Here is an 18963-nt window from a genome sequence, read left to right on the forward strand (position 1 = left end):
ACCAAGGGAACACTCCTCTTTGTGTCTGATTTCTGGGGATGGTGGGAGGGAAATGGTACGGGAGATCTGTTTGGGGATTAGGTCCAAGGGATAGTGCCTGTCTGTGAAGGCCTTGGTGAGACCCTCAGCATAGTGGGCAAGGGAGTTTCTGTCACTGCAGGTACACTGTCCCTGTTATACTATGTGAGAGGGATTTTTTGGTGTGAAAGGGATGACAGCTGTCAAAATGCAGGTATTGTTGGTGGGTAGTGGGTTTAATGTGGTCAGAGGTGTGGGTGGAACCATCAGAGAAGAGGAGGTCAATATCTACGAAGATGGCATGCTGGGTTGAGGACTATGTGAAGCAGATGGGAGAGAAGGGGTGAAGATGTTGAGGAATGGTGATAGGGTGTCTTGGCCCTGGGTCCAGATCATTAAGATATCATAAATGAAACTGAACTAGACGAGGGGTTTGGTGCTTTGGGAGGCTAGGAAGGTCTCTTCTATATGGCCCATAAAAAGGTTGACATAGGAGGATGCCATGCGTGTGCCCATGGCTGTGCCACAGATTTGTTTATATACCTTCCCTTCACATGAGAAGTAGGTGTGGGTTAGGATAAAATTAGTAATATGTAAGAGTTATCACGTGGTGGGTTTGGAGTCTGAAGGACATTGGGAAAGACGGTGTTCAATAGTGGTTAGACCATGGGCATCAGGGATGGTGTATAGGGAGGTTGTGTCAACAGTGTATTAACAATCACCAATTTACTGGTGAAGTCTGTAGCTAAAAGCTATATTTCGGTGTCACTTAATCGTGCCTGTCTGCAACTTGACTTGTCTTCCTTATGGTAAGTAGCAATCTCTCTTCTTACATTGTTGATAATCACGTATTGATGCTTTGGACAGTACCAACAGCCACTGAATAGTTTCAAACCAAGGAAGATAAAAGAACTGATAGTGCCACTATTGCAGTTCATCAGTGAAATGAATTAGATGTGTCCACTATTAAAGTCGCGAAGGACACTTCGCTCTGAAATTCCAGCAATGAAGTACTATGCAACAGAACCCAACATGTCCTCGACAGCATGTGTTCGTCAGAGACGAGGGTACCATCGAGAGTGCCCCAGGGCAATGTGATAGGACCGTTGCTATTTTCTAAATACATAAATGAACTGGCGGACAAGGTAAGCAGCAGTATGTGTCTGTCTGATGATGATGTTGTGGTGTACGAGAAGGTGTCATCATTGAGTAACTGTAGAGGCACACAATGTGACTTAGAAAAAATTTCTAGCTCTAAATGTAAGTTAATCTAGACGAGTAGGAAAAACAAACCTATGATATTCAAATACAGAAGTAGTAGTGGGTGGCTTCTCATAGCCACATTAACTAAATATCTGGCCATAACGCTGCAAAGTAAAATGGGATGGAATGAGCATGAATGAACATGTGAGGGTTGTAGTAGGGAAGGTTAGTGGTAGACTTCGGTTTATTGGGAGAATTTTAGGAAAGTGTTGATCATCTGTAAAGGAGACTGCATATAGGGCCGTTTTGCGACCTGTTATTGAATACTGATTGAATTTTCTCATGCTGCTAAATAAGTAGGAGCAATCTGTTTTACTTGGTAAAAGCTTTCTAAAGCCGTAATCACATAAATATTTCCTTATTTACAAACATTCATGTTCAGCAGACTGTGCTGCCATCTTCAGGTCATCAGAAATTTTTGTTATAAAATGTATTCACACTACATTTCTCTAGGGCAACACAGCAAATTTGGAGTGGCCAAACACCAGCAAGACTGTAACAAGGAGAAAAAATTACCTGTGTACTTGCCAAGCAGCCAGATTTACTAAAACACAAGATCAGAGAAGCCACTAAAATCTAAAGCAACCAACATCACAAAAAGAGGGGATGGGCTCGGGGTGACCCCACCCTGGCTGCCAGCCCTCAGAGTTAATAGGCTGTATCAATAACACGAGACCCGATTGCTCTTGTTGAGTTACCTGTTGCTGCATGGCCTGTGTCCAGCAGGAAGAAAACATAAGCGCACACCTCATTTGCCAATGACCACCAATTATGACACACAATGCAAGAACCAGTAGTTAACAGCAGATCCCCACTCCCTCCACTATAGTAACCTATTACAATAAAGTTCCCACTCCGTCCACATTAAAATACCAATTATAACAATCTTTTAAAATTGTGGTGCAATTTCATATTCAGTGAGCAGTAATGATAAAATATAAATGACACTGCACAGCTAAAACACACCAGTAGACTCAGGAGGAGCCATTGTAACCATTGTCAAAACACTAGTTTCTCCAGTATACCTCTTTACATTATGGTGCAGTAACATACTCAGGAAACTTTTATGTCAACTCCATAAAGACGCTTTTTATAATCAGAAGTTAATAATATTAATACATTTAACAGCTGGCAAAATAATGAGTCACATTTGCAATGGATGTGGAGAAGTGTTCACACTCTATTGATTTTCTATGCACACACAGTTAATCATGTCTCCAGGATATATTTGTTGAGATTTTTTAAAATTAGGTCTATCAATTAATAGAAGTTTCATTATTGTTTGTTTTTTATTTCACAGACACACTTTTACAGTTGGCAATTTCCTGTTTTATAAATCATTGGGATGATAATAGGGAATGTGCCTCAACCTGTTGTGGCAAACCTATTCATGGAGTATTTTGAGGCAAAGGCTGTGTGTAAATGGCAATTTGTGACCTGCTTACACAAAGTGGTAAAAGTAGACAGTTTCTTTAAACAACTTAACTCTATCCATCCCGATGTAAAATTTATGATGGACCATAAAACGGAGGCCCAACTACCTTCCCTCGGGTTTAGTTGAGGTAAAAGCCGACTGATGTATTGGCTACAACATCTGTAGAAAACCTACACACACAAGTCTGTATGTCTACACCTCAAGGCATCATCATCTGTTACAAAGAAATTGTATAATTCCTAGAACTTACGGTCAGGTAGGCAAAGTGTGTCTCATCTAAGAACAGCGAAATTTCTCGGAAAGTGTACCCATATCAACAAATTGAGCAAGCATTGTGGCCGTAACTTGAATAACATAACATAGTGATTGACAGATTACAGTGACATTGGATAGTGTTGTTGGAGTGGAGCCAACCACACTTCACAGCAGTCTGTAGGTACCTACAAAACAGGCAACACATCAAGAGAATATAGCTCTCGAGAAAGAACTGTGATTGGCTAGCAGCTGGCCCCTGTGACTGGACTCTCTAAAACTTCAGTCACAGAGTTATCTTAATTGAAGTACAAAATCATAAATGCCTTGCAGAAGGGATTGGAAAAAAGACTGAAAAAAAAACTGAGGATAACCCATCAGCCTACTGAATGCCACATCTGGGGAAAAATGGTAAATTCTACAGGAAAACAGCATTCTGTGGACATGGTGTCCAATGAAGTAAGTCTCTGATTTCAAACTTAAATATATTGAAAACTAAGATCGATAGTAGAGTATAAAAGAAGGTATGTTTATTGGGAAAACTAAAAATTGGGTTTCAGAATAGTTCAAAATCTACTAACGGACGCTTTGCAAGCTATGTAGCTCGGAAAATATCAGCATGCATAGTTAAAATCGTCCTCTGCAAGCAGTGTTTCTAAATGTTCACCACTTGCAGTTGGGGGTGAGGCAAAGGAACAATGAAATTTGTCATTATGTCCTTTAGTGTGTCAATGGAAATGGATTCAGAGGCCACACAGTTACCGATTCAAGCTCATCCACTGTGCTGGAATGGTTCTGGTAGACATTGTTTTTCAGTGTTCTCCACAAAAAGTAGCACAAGGCATCAGATCAGATGAATATGCTGGCCAATCCATTCTTGTGCCAGCAAATTTGCCATAATCCAATGCAGAAACACTATTCCCGAAGTGTTTATCAAGAAAGCGAAACACTTGTTCAGTGCGATGTGTTTTGGCACATGCATGAATGAACCGCTAGGTGCTTGGATGATGTTGGGCAGCAAATTGTTCCAAGATTGCAATGTAATGTACACTAGTGATTGTGATTATTTCTGGCATGGAAAAAGGGCCAATAATGCCTCTGTTGCATACTGCAGCCCAACCAGTAACTTTGGGAGAATATAGTGGTTTTGTGTCACACAAATGGTGATTTTAGAAACCCCAAAATCACCACACCAATTTTGTTTACTCAAGACTCCACTCAGATGGAAGTGTGCTTAAAGTCTGCTCTCTGTGGTACATCTTATATACAGGCTTTTGAATGGAAACTGTGTAGGCTCTTTCTCAATATTTTCTACATGCCAGAATGCTTCAAACCAGTCTCTGCTGGAATTCTTCATAGAGATTTCGTTAGATTTTGTTGAATAATTTCAGAAACAGTGGCGATATTTTCATGAGTAACTGCGGTTTGGCTGGGCTAACATTCCCCACTAGATCATAGCCAGGCTGCCTGTTTCTTGGAATTTGGTGAAGAGCATGCAAATCGGGTCCTTAAGGAACATTATATGGTGTTTAAAAAGTGTGCCCTGTTACAGTAGGTCCATGCTATCACCTGTGGTGTGCCAGTACCAGAAAAACACATTGTTCGGTGGAATACATTATTTCAACCTCTTCCTTCAGTGCCCTAACCTTCTTTCACGTTTCAGCAGTGGAACTGATTGCTCTGAGGTACACTATGTATAAGCATTACATATTCTGATTATACCATCATCTGTTTGCAGCTTCTTGAACTATTTCAAAATTACTGTGTAATTTCTGTATAAAATTCTTACAGCTTTCACAATAAACATACTGTTTGTTGCACTCGTGTATCAATCTTAGTTTTTGAGATATTTAATTTTGAAATCAGACACTCCTTGGCTGGACACCCTGTATTTCACTCCCGCCAAGAAGTAATCATAAAGGCTATCTACTCTGCTGAAAACATGGTATATGCATCATTTTATGCCAATCATATCATGTCATGTCATTTGTGAGTCAGAACAGAAAAGTTGAAGGAAGATGCAAGAAATTTCAGACAGAACAGTGCAGGAGAGGTGCAAGGAAGATCAGTTATACACAAGTCTCAAACAGACAAGCAAATCCCTTCTTCTCGGAGTAACCTCACAAAATGACATAAAAGACCAGTCTCATGGTGTAGGCACACAGTTTCTGAAAAACAAAATTAGGGATCAGCTGAAATAATGTTTACAGAGCAGTGGAGGTTTCAGTTTAGCAATGTGTAGGATCAGGCATTCAGTTTATTAAACCCTCATTTGGCATCTTATCTGTCAAAGCTGAAGAACACAGGAGGTACATATTTCATCCAACAGTGCGAAACAAATGAGTGACAAAGAACATAGTGGGATGCTAGGGTAGAAATGCTTTAAACAGAGGCATAATACCAACAGTAATTCAGTCTGGCTCTACCACTCCAAGTAGCGAATACACACGAGACCACAGCTCGGAGGCACTCAAAGAAGACAGATTGATCAGTTGTTGAAGTACTGTGTGTAAAATGGAACTGTCAACTCTGCTAGGAATCCATAACATGCCATCAAAACAGCATACAGTGTTTCTTGTAAGATTACATACACAATCAAATGCTGTTATAGTGATATGGTAATTCATATTGGTTGAAAAGTAGTTCTATGAAATTATTGAGAAATTTTCAGTTGACAAGATGTCAGTCCAAATTTGAAATTTCACATATTACATGTAGTAATCATTTGCAATTTTTACAGAATATGGATTGTGCATCCTATGGTGACATTTTAGGTATTACTTTTAGCTGTTGAAATTTGCAGTGACTAATGTGCTCACTGAATAAATAAAGACATCTCTGCCCTCTCTTTGTATTGAACAGGAAACTTTGTGGGAATCTGCAATGCGTGCAATGAACTACAAGCCTGGTTGGTGGGCACTCTACTTTCTTTATTGCATTGTACCTATTACAATATATGTGTGGTACCTCTGCAGACGTGTTTCAGAGGTAATACAAGATCACTGGGTTTGGAACAGGTCTCTTCCATACTGTATTGTAGAAACAGATACAGCATAGTGTAGGGCTACTTCTTTGTAGGCGAGTGTGAAACAGTCGAAGCAGTATCACTTAAAAACACAAGAAGTACCCACCTTTAATTTCTATTACTAAAGAAGTAAAATCATTTATAGGCACGCACATACTGTACTACATGTAATTATTAGTGGATGCATTGTGCTAGAATAGGAGACTGTTGAATTTTTATTGGCCTTATGGCTTAATTTTATAAATGCAAAGTGCAGTAGCATTAATATGTAGTAAATATGCATCTGTGGCATTTTTGTAAAGTTGTTACACTTGGATAACCTCCTGCATTGGTCTTTAATTGTAAAACTGCTGCTGTTGTGATTATGCAGCGTGCTTTGTAGTGCTAGACATCCTGTAGTTACTCCTGATTTGCCCACAGGAATCACTCTTCATGCGCCTAGTGAAATACACCAATGAACAGCCATGGCTATGGGCTGTGTATGTAGTAGTGATTGGACTTCCCATAGTTCTGGTGATTGTGTTTTGTTGCGGCTCCTCAAGCAAGGTTGGTATCATATTTTCTTGCTGAGTCGTAGGTTTGTAGATTTTGCAGCAGATAACTAATAACTATGTGTCTTAGTTTTTATTGAAGTGATTACTAGCATTTTATCTGCATATGTAATGAGCTATAAATGGCAAGTATAATTATCATTTAGTTTTTACTAATTCTGATTATGATCTAAGGAAATCATATGTATTGTGTATTTCCAGAATTTGTAGTATTCAAGCAATCGTAATAATATTGGTGTAGTAGAATGAATGTATGTCTTATATTTCATCTATCATAATTGAAATTTATATAGGCCTATTTCTGTTTTCAATTATAAAAGGACTTTGTACATCAAATATTGTTTCTGCATCCTGCATTTAAATTTTCATATGTTTCTTTAAGCTTAAAATTTTGATAGCTCTTTGTGTGTTTATAAGTAAAGAGTAAAAAGGAGAAAGCTGACAGGCATACTGTACATTATAACAATGTACGCGTCAGTGTGTGCAATGGTAACAAGTATTTTCCACAGAGATGAGCACAGGCAACACTCAAGGGTGTGTGTGTGTGTGTGTATATATGTGTGAATGTATGAGTGAGTATGCAAATGTTCTTGAACCATCAAACTGCAAAATTTAAAAATCAATCAGTGCTCCTCATACTTCATCAAGATTGTCAAAATGAGATACCAGGTAGTGTGAAAATTCATTTTGATATCTCTGCTCTCCTGTTGTTAATTCTGTGGCTCCTTGAATCCACGTTTTGAAAATAGTTAGTCGTAGTAACATTATCCCATGCTTTATCAGCCAATGGTCATCACTGCAAAAATTGTTATGGCAAACCTCTGTGACCATCTTTAATTTTACCCAACACTATTATCACAACTTTTTTCCAGTACAAAGTTTTAAAATTCTGGTCAACCAGTTCAAAATGGCGTGTAAAAGAAAAAAATGAAGTTTCATATAAATGAACTGTGCAATTGCCAAGTGACAACAGAATTTTTCCGTCTATATTTTCATGTGTCTGTCTTAAGATCAGTAGTCACCCCATTGAACAACTCTGTTGACATCCACCCCTTTTCTTGGAGTAATAAAATATACACAAGGAACTGATTCTTTTGAAATATCTGGGGTTAGCATCTTTCACTATCAAAAGAGAGATTAGTTTCTGAAACAGCCACATTTGGTCATCTTCATCTACCATATGGTACATTTTTGGATTTCAATTATTTTTTATTTATTTATTTATTTATTTATTTTTTGCACCCTTCTTTTCTTCAGTGAGAGAGAAACAAGTGTACGTCTTTGAAGTCGTAAAAAGTGTTTATACACCATATTATGTATTGGTGAGTTAACAAAGGAGTGTCACGAACAGTTGACTGAGGAAATAGTTTTATGACTTCTGTCCATCATGATAACCACTTCAATTTATCAAATTTACCAGACCACACAATTTTGTAGATTTGTCGACTCGACAGCTAGTTGAATTTGTGTAGGTTCGAATTAGCAAAAGCCGACTGTTCACATAAGTAAATTGATATAAAATAATTTTGTTCCCTATTGCAGCCCAAGCTCAAACTGTGATGTGCCTACCTTGTAACATGTCATGAAAGCATAACAGTGAATAGTACAGACAAGAAGAGAACAGAAGCTCAGATAACTAATGACGTAGTACTGAATCAAAGTGGGGGAAAAAATTGTGGTACAGCTTGACTAAAATAAGGGATCAGTTGAAATGATTCACATTGAGGCATCAGAGAATAGTGAATTTATCAGTGGAGGAAAGTATTGGAGTAAAAATTGTAGAGAAAGGTTTGGGCTAGACTATAGTCTCAACACTTTCAGGTGAAGTGTTTCAGTTTGACTTGGGCTGCGTGGTGGTTTGTTATACTTCCTCATGCACCATACACTTAAATAAGTTGCCACCTGAACACTCCTTTTATATAAATGAATGTTGCTTACTGAATATTCGGTCACTGTCAAGTATTTGGATTCCAGATACTCTGTGTTTTGAATCTGTTTGCCTTCTTCCTCCAACTTGGCGCAGATTTTGCCTCCTTACAGGCTGTGGACAAAGCTGCCGAAAATTAACTTCTCGTTTTCATTCACTCCACCATGTAAATAAGAAGTGAGGTTCAATTCTTTGTCTTCTGTTATCACAAAAGTCACAACTCAAAGCATGATAAACAAGGGCAGCTACCAAATCATATACTGCCTCTGTACTACATACATAACATATCCGAGTCAACATGATACTTAACAATTACAATACATTTATTATCTTTGACATTTAACATTCTTTGATTTCATGGAGCTCTTTCATCTGCATCACCTGCTCCATGGAACTCCCATCTCCACCTCAGCAGGTAGGGTCATCTGACTGCTATCCACTTACAGCCACAGGGTTGTTAGCTCTGGTATCAGCACATATGATTTAAAACACCTCCCAGCTGTGGGGTGCTTACCACTTATCAACTATTGTCATGAACATCTTTCCTCTGACATATGCTTTTAAGGAAGTGATGCCTCTCATTCAAGGAACAGGATGTTTCACTATACAGGTAGATTTAGGTTGCAGTAGTTGTAGAGGCAGGATAGGCTGTCTGGAACCGCACACCTAACTAGTCTTCAGATGACAATAACAGCAGCAGCAGCATGTGGAAGTAAACTATTGAGTGTTTGGAACACAAGTGCTTCAAATTTTTATTTCTTTATAAGATAAAATCTTGTGTTCCAATGCACTTAACCAAATTTTCCTGTCATTTATGCATGATGAGTCACTTAATCTGATATTTTCTTCAAAAACAATGAGATATTGATAGAATAATTTTTACATAATTTGTACATTTAGCTCAGTGTAAAGTTCCATAGGTCAGTTAACATGCAATTTTTACATAAGTATCCCCTTGTATTTTTATTGCATGGCAGAAAGCGAAAGTGCTGCCAAAACTATATTTGTCCAGACATCGTAGTAATACTTGTTATGAAAATGTCACTGCTTCAAAGCAGATAATCTAATCCAGTGGTCATCAAACTGCAGCCCCAGTCAAGTATTTGTACAACCTGTGGTACTTTTGTATGAAGTAGAGTTGCTGGAGAGCAGCAACTGTTCTTCTGTACATAAAGAAACGAAAGACATACTAAAGGAGTCAGTCCTTTGCTACACTTAATCCGTTTATTATTCAGAAAGATGTCAATGTGATTGCAATCCTGTGAAATCCTGCCCTCGCTTACATGATGGGACTTCGCTTCTGGAGACTAAATTGCGATTTTTCAAGCCCAACAACTACTTACAGCTTCGTTCCTCTGTGGGTGTCCTGTTCATGTCAAAGCCCATCATATGCTGAACTCTTTGTGTGGTGTTATTTATACTTGGCTCCTTGATAGTCTGAGGGAGCAATCCAAAATTATGTCATATGATCATGGTGTCACTGTGGTCTGTTGGGTAATGAAAAAGGTTATTGCAAGCTTAGTACCTACACGCACTCTTTTTATCACATTTGATCGAGTAGTGCCTTCATTGAAGACTAAGGCAGGCTATGAAGTCATCATGATTAAACTGCACGTTCCAAACTGGATGCATTACTACCAGTGTCGATGTTATAATCACACTCATGTGTCCTGTCAGAACATGGCCAAATGTGATACATGTGGTAGAGATGTTCATGAGGGGTGATTGCCCGCCTCCTCCTCCCCACTTGTATAAATTGTAATGGTGATCATGCAGCCTCATCCTGTGAGTGACCCATGTATCTTGATGAGCGGGCCATCCAGGAGATCCAGGTGAAGGAAAAGTGCGCTACCCTAGTTTACACGACGACATTGGGTTGCGCCACTCGTTGCGTGGAATGAGTAGCATGCAAATGGTTTCATATTTGACTGTAGACACGGCGAAACCAGTATATACTTCAGTTTCGTTGTTTTGTGGGTTCCTGAGTCGTGTCTGAAATGAAAGTTTTGGCAGCTGCATGTCGCACAAGTTGTGATGGAGTTAAAGCCTGTTGCATGGAATCGCTACATAAGAAAAAAATAAGAAACGTGTTTCGATTCATGACTGGATGAAGAAAAGATGCCAGCTCGGTTGCTCAGCATCCTTGCTGAAATAATTTGTAATGGAAGACCCAAGAAGCTCATTTAATTATCTTTGAATGTCACCAGAACTGCATTTCCTGTAAATAGTTATTTATGCGATAAGGAATAAAGATATTGTAATGCATGAAGCACTGTTGCCAGAACTGAAATTATGTGTCACATTGCATGTATTACAATTGAGGACACTTGGCATACTAAAAGATGCGGTTTTAGTTGGTGATGACACTTTTTCATTAACACCAGTAATTATTAACAGCAGTAATTATTTGCAGCAGGCCGCATTAAGAAGAGAATGGTTTGCAAACTACTCTCTTGACAGATCTGTACAGAGGCAATATTTCAAAATTCGAACGTATGTGAATGGGGAGCACTGTGCGACATTTTAAATAGATGAATATTGAATAAAGAATGTAGCTTCTTGATTTGAGTAGCCTTCCTTCCTTTCAACAATATTCTTGTATATGTGCTTCTAATTCAATAAATTTTGCCCTGCAGCTCAGATATTGTCAAACTATCTATGTTCTGATCGCATGTGGAGGTCTCTGGAGCAGCAATATGTTTGTTATTTTTGTAATCAGCATCACTGAAATCTCACACACACCTATGAAAAGCATAGATATCCAAAAAGCAAACATTATTCTCCATTCCCCACTTCATATTTCAGTTTGTCTACACTGTACACACACACACATAACATCAAAACTCATGCAACTAGTGTTGCCAATGTTGGAACACACCGAAACTGTTCAGTTTCACCAATGAGTTGCGCAGACATGCAGCGTGCATGCGCAGTGGCTGGTAGCGCAGTTGCCTGCAATCTAATGTCGTTATGTAAACTAGGCTTTAGTGTTAGATCCCTGGTCAGTTGTAGGATTTTTAATCTGTCATTTATCACTTCGTTCACATCAGGCAGTGTTTATTAATGTGCAAAATCCGAAGTTGTACTGTGGATCAGGTCCACATAAAACTGTATGTCCCTTGATAAAAGAGTGGACTAGTGAGTTTGAAGGTCGCTGGAAGGCAACAGCAAACCACAACAAGGACTATGCCTAGTAAAGCACTGTGGTGTTGAAACCTATCTTCTGATTGATAACAGCTTTACTTTGCTAAAGTGATACCCTTTTACACTGTGAAGCACAGCGTTGTCTCACAGTGTTTACGACTGGTCGATAGGGAACTAAAAAATTCACATTTGCGATAGATGCGAATGATATCTCAAAATGCAAAAATGAGAATTTACCTAATAACTGGTGCTTCATAGCAGTGTGTTTCCAAACGAACTGTTGCATCAAAAATAATTGCAAAATACAGAGTGCACCAATGCATGAATGCAACGACATATCAGTGTGGTCATAATTTGTGCTCTGGTGCCATGTTAGCTGCATCCATTGAATGGTCTATATTAAGATACATGCTACGTATAACTACGTAGGACTCGGCTGTGGGACCTATACCTTGATCATGACAATAAAGTGACTGACAACTAGACATGGAAAAGGGCAATGTTCACGGTTCGCCATTACCCGTTCGCCAAAATAGCCGCAACAGCAGCAGCTGTGCATTTCAGTTCTGTAGTCCATCCAACGTTTCCTGTTGATCTGCAGTAATGAGATCACCTTGCAGGTTCTTAATACTCTTATCACTTTGCTGCTCACTTTCAACATAGCTGCATAAATTCATTTGTGTATTGTAAACAGAATTAGCAAAAAGAAACAAAGCTGGTGATGAAAACAAATAACTACAGTTATATAAGTGTCCGTAATTGTCGTCCATACAGTGACAAGACAATGGTGAACAAACAGGCAATGCGATCAAGCGTGTTCTCTGGTTGGATGTTCAGGGTGTATACGACCTGGGACAGCCGGGATATCCAAGAATTTTTTCATCTGTGACGAAAACTGGAAAAACTTGGGATTTTTTTAGAATTCCGGGAATTTTCCATTGTTTTAGTTTTCAGTTAGATTTTTGTAACATTGACTGGTAAGAACCAATACTCTAACAAAGGATATTACTGTATTTCGCTACTGCAGAATCATACTGCAGCAATAAAACTTGAAAGAGAGGAAAAAATGAAAATAAAACAAAGTTGCCAAGGATATGCGCCATATACAGCAACGAAACACAGTGCTCACACAAGCATCTGCCAACAGCAAAATTTGTCAATGGCTTTAGGAAGACTATGCAATGCTTCATAACAGCAAATTGCCTCCGATGAGCATGACGTCACAAGTGCTTAGAGTAGATTCATTTCAGCAGTTGCGAGCGAGCTCACGCACATGCGCAGTTGAGTCGCGTATGAGTAGTACCTTCTCCCTCTTTTTTGCCAGAATGCTACAGTGGTAAGGGTCAGTTGTACAGTCCGCAGCTAGCAGCTGCTAGATTTCTGTTGTGGGAGCAGTGCGGAAAACGCGTTGTACGAACACGTAATAACGCCTAACCGGAGAAAAAATACGGGATAACTAAAACGGTAAATGTGGCAGGTTTAGTCAAGTTAACTGGAGAATAAGTTGTAACCCTGGCAGGAATAGTCACAGAATTAGTGATGACAAGATTGTTAGAATGAGGAAGGAGAAGAAACTGGGACATCACACAAATTATGGAAGAATATGACGACTCCAAATTTATATGAAAATTTCGTACGACTGCTTCAAAAGCTAGAGTGTATGAATGAAATGCGAAACTATTCCATGGTACTTCGTGATTATATTCTGTCGTGTTATAAAAATGACCCTTTGTGCCTAAACAGTGTCGTTTATTCGGTGTGTGTTACAATTGCTGCAATATTAGGCAGACCTATTTCGTGACAAAATACACATAATCAGATTGAGAAACCACACCAGTCTATTCATATTAGTATCATTTTCAGTATTAGACAACATTTGGTTTTTTCATGTAGCAAGACGTTTGACGATCTTTGATGAGTTAATAGATTCTTACCCAAAAGGAAAGCACGCCATGTAAAGCTGTACTAAGGTTAGTGAGAAAAACAATGTAAGGACTTAAGAATTGAAGAAATGTGTACTGTCTTGTTTGTCTATTGTCTTTACTGGTTTTATGTATCCTATATTTAATTTTATGTCACACAAAATATAAAGTTATTAGCTAACAGTTAATAAAGAGTGCAAATTTTCTGAAGAGTTACTGTTCTCCCAGTTACAAATAATCCCATCCAGTAATTATTGTGAGTTTTTTTAAAAACAGAGGCAGTTTGTCAAACCGGCCGATTAGGAGCAGGAGAGGCACCACAGGAAATTTTAATTTCCACTGTCCTGAATATAGTTCGATGCCACCCATTACAAAATGTTACATGTTTGAGTTCCACAGAACGAAATACATTGACGTACGATAGAATGCTGTGTGAAGAGGCGTGGGACTGCACTTTGGCACATTTAAGACCAAACAATATGTCTTACATTTCCTCAAACACACATTTTATGTATCAGACTCTTCAGAAAGATGTGCGCTACAAAATGGACTTTTTTGAAAAGTCGATTTTTAAAATTTTTGGTGTCCTACCTCTCAAATGCTCGATGGGGTGGAGGGGGGGCTGTATCTAGCATTGCCCCGGATCGGAAATATCGTAGATGCAGTCTTAAGTTGTAATGGGGAAGCGGGTAGTCTCACGTGACCTATGTTTACGTTTGGTGATTTTGCTGTTCCTTTTCGTTTATTGCTCTTAAGTCAAATGAAAACAAAACTGATTTTTGTGACAGGAAGCCATCAAGTGAATTACATAATTACGGAAGGCTAAAATATGTTATTAGTTTCATATTTTATTTTATTTCCCCTTTCTGACAGTCAAGCATTAATCACAATGCAGAACAATGAAGTTATTTCTGTCGATTTACTAAAGAAATTTGGTTTTTATTAATCTTTTCCACTGAACCAGCCAATTTATTTGAAACGGAGTGTTTAATTCCATACTATTGGCTAGTTTCAACTGTTCGCTGCATTTCAGGTGCATGTTTTCATCTTCTAGAACGTATGGCATTATGCCATAATAAAGAACCAAACATGAGATAATACAGTACTGGTACTCCAAGAATCTGGACATACGAATGTGCACTTTAAGGCGAATTATGCATTTTGGTATGGTTCATGAAATACCCGTGCTCTTAGAGTATCCTCTAATCTCTTGTTTCTTTTATGACATTATGTAAGACGCTTGTTATCAGGCGCCTTCTGGCCATTGCTGAAACAAACCTATTTCCAACAGTTGCTGGAAAATATTGCGAATGGTGGTTTGGTAAGCGTTACTTGCAAAGTAAATTTCCTTTTACGCAAGATGAACTGTGTGTGAGAATGTAAGATGAATTTCATAAATCCCAGAGCTTTTGACTCTTAATTCAAAAATCAACTCTTTGAGTACGATGATTCAGAATAATTTCGAGCCCAAAAGATCTAGCAATTATGTAGTTCTTAAACATTTTACTGGCACATTTGTGTCATGTATCTTAAAGTGTAACATGTGCAAAAAGGGGCAACATTATATGTGAAAACTTTTCTTTTCTTGTAGCAGCACTACGTATATTAATTTAAACCATTAACTTTCCCTATATGTGTGTTCGTGTTACCTAAAAGTGATGTTGCATTTGGCCGACTACATCACGTGTTCTATGTTCTGAATATCCACTGTCATCGACTGGCGAGATCACGTGATGTGAGCTATGAGTGGCTTACAAAAGGGCATCGCAATCGCGATTTCAGTGCTTTGGAAAGTAACAAGCGGTGTTTGGTGGAATTCGAATTTATACTTTCGTAATATGAAAATACGCAGTGTACATGTTGCTGCACGTCAGTCATCTTCCCAAAACGTGTTCGGTTCCCTGAGTTTCGTTTTCTAAAGTGCTGGGAAATTCTACTCCCGTGTATAAAACCATAACCATTCAAAAGACTGATAAGTTTTACAGTTCCAAGGAAAAGTATACTCACCCGGGAGGAAATGTACTTTTAACCAAGAAAAATCCGGGAATTTTTTTTTCCTCGGCCACGTGTACACCCTGATGTTGCTATGGTAGCAATCCTGTAAACAACTAGCTGCCTGTCACTTTATTATTCTGATCTGGGTACAGCATTTTATAGCAAAGAAATGCATATTTTTATATGCTAGTATGAGTAAAAACATAGCAGTTTTTAGATTGGACTAGAATGTTTTGAACTGTGGTTGCAAAAGGTACTGATGGACATTGGGCCTGAAGTACTTCATTGATGATGTGCAAACTGTGGCAATAAATTGACAGTAGCTGTTACCAACTACATTTCTGCGATCCCTAAGACCGAGCGTCTGTTCTGCTGTCAGAAACATAGAACATGGTTGTAGACCAGCGAGAGAGGGGTGAGGTTTGTTCTCCCACACCGCTTCTCTCCCCTCAGACGGTCAAAGTTCTCGATTGTGTATTCACGCGGCTGAGTGCCACATTATATTGTCCACACTCTCAGAAAACAAAACCAGTCAGTGTGAGGCCGAGGAAAAAATGTAGCTTGTCGACAGAAACATTTAATTGTTGAAAGGTTGTATATACTCAAAAGAAGAAGAAAAACAAAAACTGTTTTTAAAAAAGCTGTTTAAAGTTTTTGTAAAAGCTAATATTCCATAGAAATCATACATTCTTTTTTATTACTTAATCTCTGGTCACTGTTTTTGCAGCCATTTTTGCCTTCAGGCGCATTAGTATGACAGTTTTTAAATTTGTAAGTCTAATAATTTTTTAAAACATGTTAATTTCATCCAAAATAGATACCAATTTCGCCAAAAATTGATGCTAAATTTTCAGATCCCTATTAGAGATCACAAATGAGCTCCATGCACTTACTCGCTTTAAACTCATTAGCAATTCCTCTGAGGTCATCTTCATATACACTGTCTCCATGTGCCCGTAGGCTCTACTTGTCTGTCCCTGCTGCAGCTCACATGTCAAGTGAGTCTGTTGTCAGGTACAATTGGATTTGATTCGCTCAGAAAGGAGAGCAAGTACAAAAGTTCACAAGTATAATATCAGATTCGTGGCATTTGTACTACATACATACATACATACATACATACATACATACATAACTGTTTTGAAAGTACATACATAACTGTTTTGAAACAAATTTCCACCATAAACTGTAAATTACTAGTAATTTATTTCATACAGTAATGATTTTGGCATTATAACTATTCTCAAGTGGAAGTTGAAGTATCACAAAATGTCTGATCTACCTACCGTATTTACTCGAATCCAAGCCGCACTTTTTTTCCGGTTTTTGTAATCCAAAAAACTGCCCGCGGCTTAGAATTGAGTGCAAAGTAAGCGGAAGTTCTAAAAAATGCCGTCGAATATATGTAGCACTACACAGGCATGCTTTGCAGGCACAAAGATAAATATTGACGCCAAAACCTCTGAGTCAGTAAATAAATTAAAAGAGAAGGTAGAAGAATGTAAACATGCCGTGTATTCTTTCGTATTTGCTGCTATCTCATTTAAATCCTGTCTGCCTAATAAACTACGAAAGTAGAGTGTGACAAAGTAAACATGGAAGAATATACATAACATGTTTATATTCGTATTATTCTTATGCTGAATAGTGATACAGTCAGAAATGAAGCATGGCAACTGACTAGGTTTTTAAATCTAAGATGACTCTACTCTCTGTGCAGAATGTAATGTACTAAAGAGACGTCTGCAAAAATTTTCAAACGGAGAAAAATTCTCACTAATCTCTCGTTCAGAACATCTTCTATCATACACAGTCTATTATTTGGTTCTTGTTGATCATTATCAAAGAAAGCACCAGTGTAAGTAACAACAAATAGCAGTCTCTTGCCATTGTTTCGCTTACGAGACAATTCCTCTCTCTCTCTCTCTCTCTCTCTCTCTCTCTCTCTCTCTCTCTCTCTCTCTCTCTCTCTCCCCCCCCCCCCTCCCTCTCCCTCTCCCCCCCTCCCCCCCCTCCCTCCCCTTCTCTCCCTTTTTTAAAAAAGCTGCAGTAGCACGCCACAAAAGCGAGCCATGCTGTGAGCGGCAACAGGTTGTAAACACTCATTATCAGAATCACGACAAACAATGCATGACACACAACAGTAATGCATTGTCAGCTTGTTGTTGTTGTTGTTGTGGTCTTCAGTCCTGAGACTGGTTTGATGCAGCTCTCCATGCTACTCTATCCTGTGCAAGCTTCTTCATCTCCCAGTAATTACTGCAACCTACATCCTTCTGAATCTGCTTAGTGTATTCATCTCTTGGTCTACCTCTACGATTTTTACCTTCCACGCTGCCCTCCAATGCTAAATTTGTGATCCCTTGATGCCTCAGAACATGTCCTACCAACCGGTCCCTTCTTTTTGTCAGGTTGTGCCACAAACTCCTCCCCAATTCTATTCAATACCTCCTCATTAGTTATGTGATCTACCCATCTAATCTTCAGCATTCTTCTGTAGCACCACATTTCGAAAGCTTCTATTCTCTTCTTGCCCAAACTATTTATCGTCCATGTTTCACTTCCATACATGGCTACACTCCATACAAATACTTTCAGAAAAGACTTCATGACACTTAAAACTGTACTCGATGTTAACAAATTTCTCTTCTTCAGAAACGCTTTCCTTGCCATTGCCAGTCTTCTTTTTATATCCTCTCTACTTCGACCATCATCCGTTACTTTGCTCCCCAAATAGCAAAACTCCTTTACTACTTTTAAGTGTCTCATTTCCTAATCTAATTCCCTCAGCATCACCCGACATAATTAGACTACATTCCATTATACTCGTTTTGCTTTTGTTGATGTTCATCTAATATCCTCCTTTCAAGACACTGTCAATTGCTCTTCCAGGTCCTTTGCTGCCTCTGACAGTATTACAATGTCATTGGCGAACCTCAAAGTTTTTATTTCTTCTCCATGGATTTTAATACCTACTCCGAATTTTTCTTTTGTTTCCTTTACTGCTTGCTCAATATACAGAGTGAATAACACCGGGGATAGGCTACAACCCTGTCTCACTCCCTTCCCAACCACTGCTTCTCTTTCATGCCCCTCGACTCTTATAACTGCCATCTGGTTTCTGTACAAATAGTAAATAGCCTTTCGCTTCCTGTATTTTACGCCTGCCACCTTCAGAATTTGAAAGAGAGTATTCCAGTCAACATTGTCAAAAGCTTTCTCTAAGTCTACAAATGCTAGAAATATAGGTTTGCCTTTCCTTAATCTTTCTTCTAAGATAAGTCGTAAGGTCAGTATTGCCTCACGTGTTCCAACATTTCTACGGAATCCAAACTGATCTTCCCCTAGGTCGGCTTCTACCAGTTTTTCCATTCGTTTGTAAAGAATTCGCATTAGTATTTTGCAGCTGTGACTTATTAAACTGATAGTTC

At 38.6% G+C, this 18963-nt stretch overlaps 1 protein-coding gene across 5 annotated transcripts in view; it reads left to right on the top strand.

Annotated features, from left to right (window-relative positions):
* LOC126412082 (calnexin) overlaps positions 1–18963 on the top strand; it is a 79759-nt gene that overhangs the window by 52660 nt on the left and 8136 nt on the right. For 4 of the 5 annotated variants that reach the window (XM_050081488.1, XM_050081484.1, XM_050081489.1 and 1 more), the window contains exon 9: positions 6414–6539. In XM_050081488.1, the coding sequence (XP_049937445.1) occupies positions 6414–6539 (126 nt within the window). Of the gene's footprint in view, positions 1–5830; positions 5957–6413; positions 6540–18963 lie in introns of all 5 variants that reach the window. The other variant, XM_050081485.1, reaches the window with a different exon arrangement.

This window comes from Schistocerca serialis, chromosome 7 (assembly GCF_023864345.2).
Source record: "Schistocerca serialis cubense isolate TAMUIC-IGC-003099 chromosome 7, iqSchSeri2.2, whole genome shotgun sequence".
NCBI lineage: Eukaryota > Metazoa > Arthropoda > Insecta > Orthoptera > Acrididae > Schistocerca > Schistocerca serialis.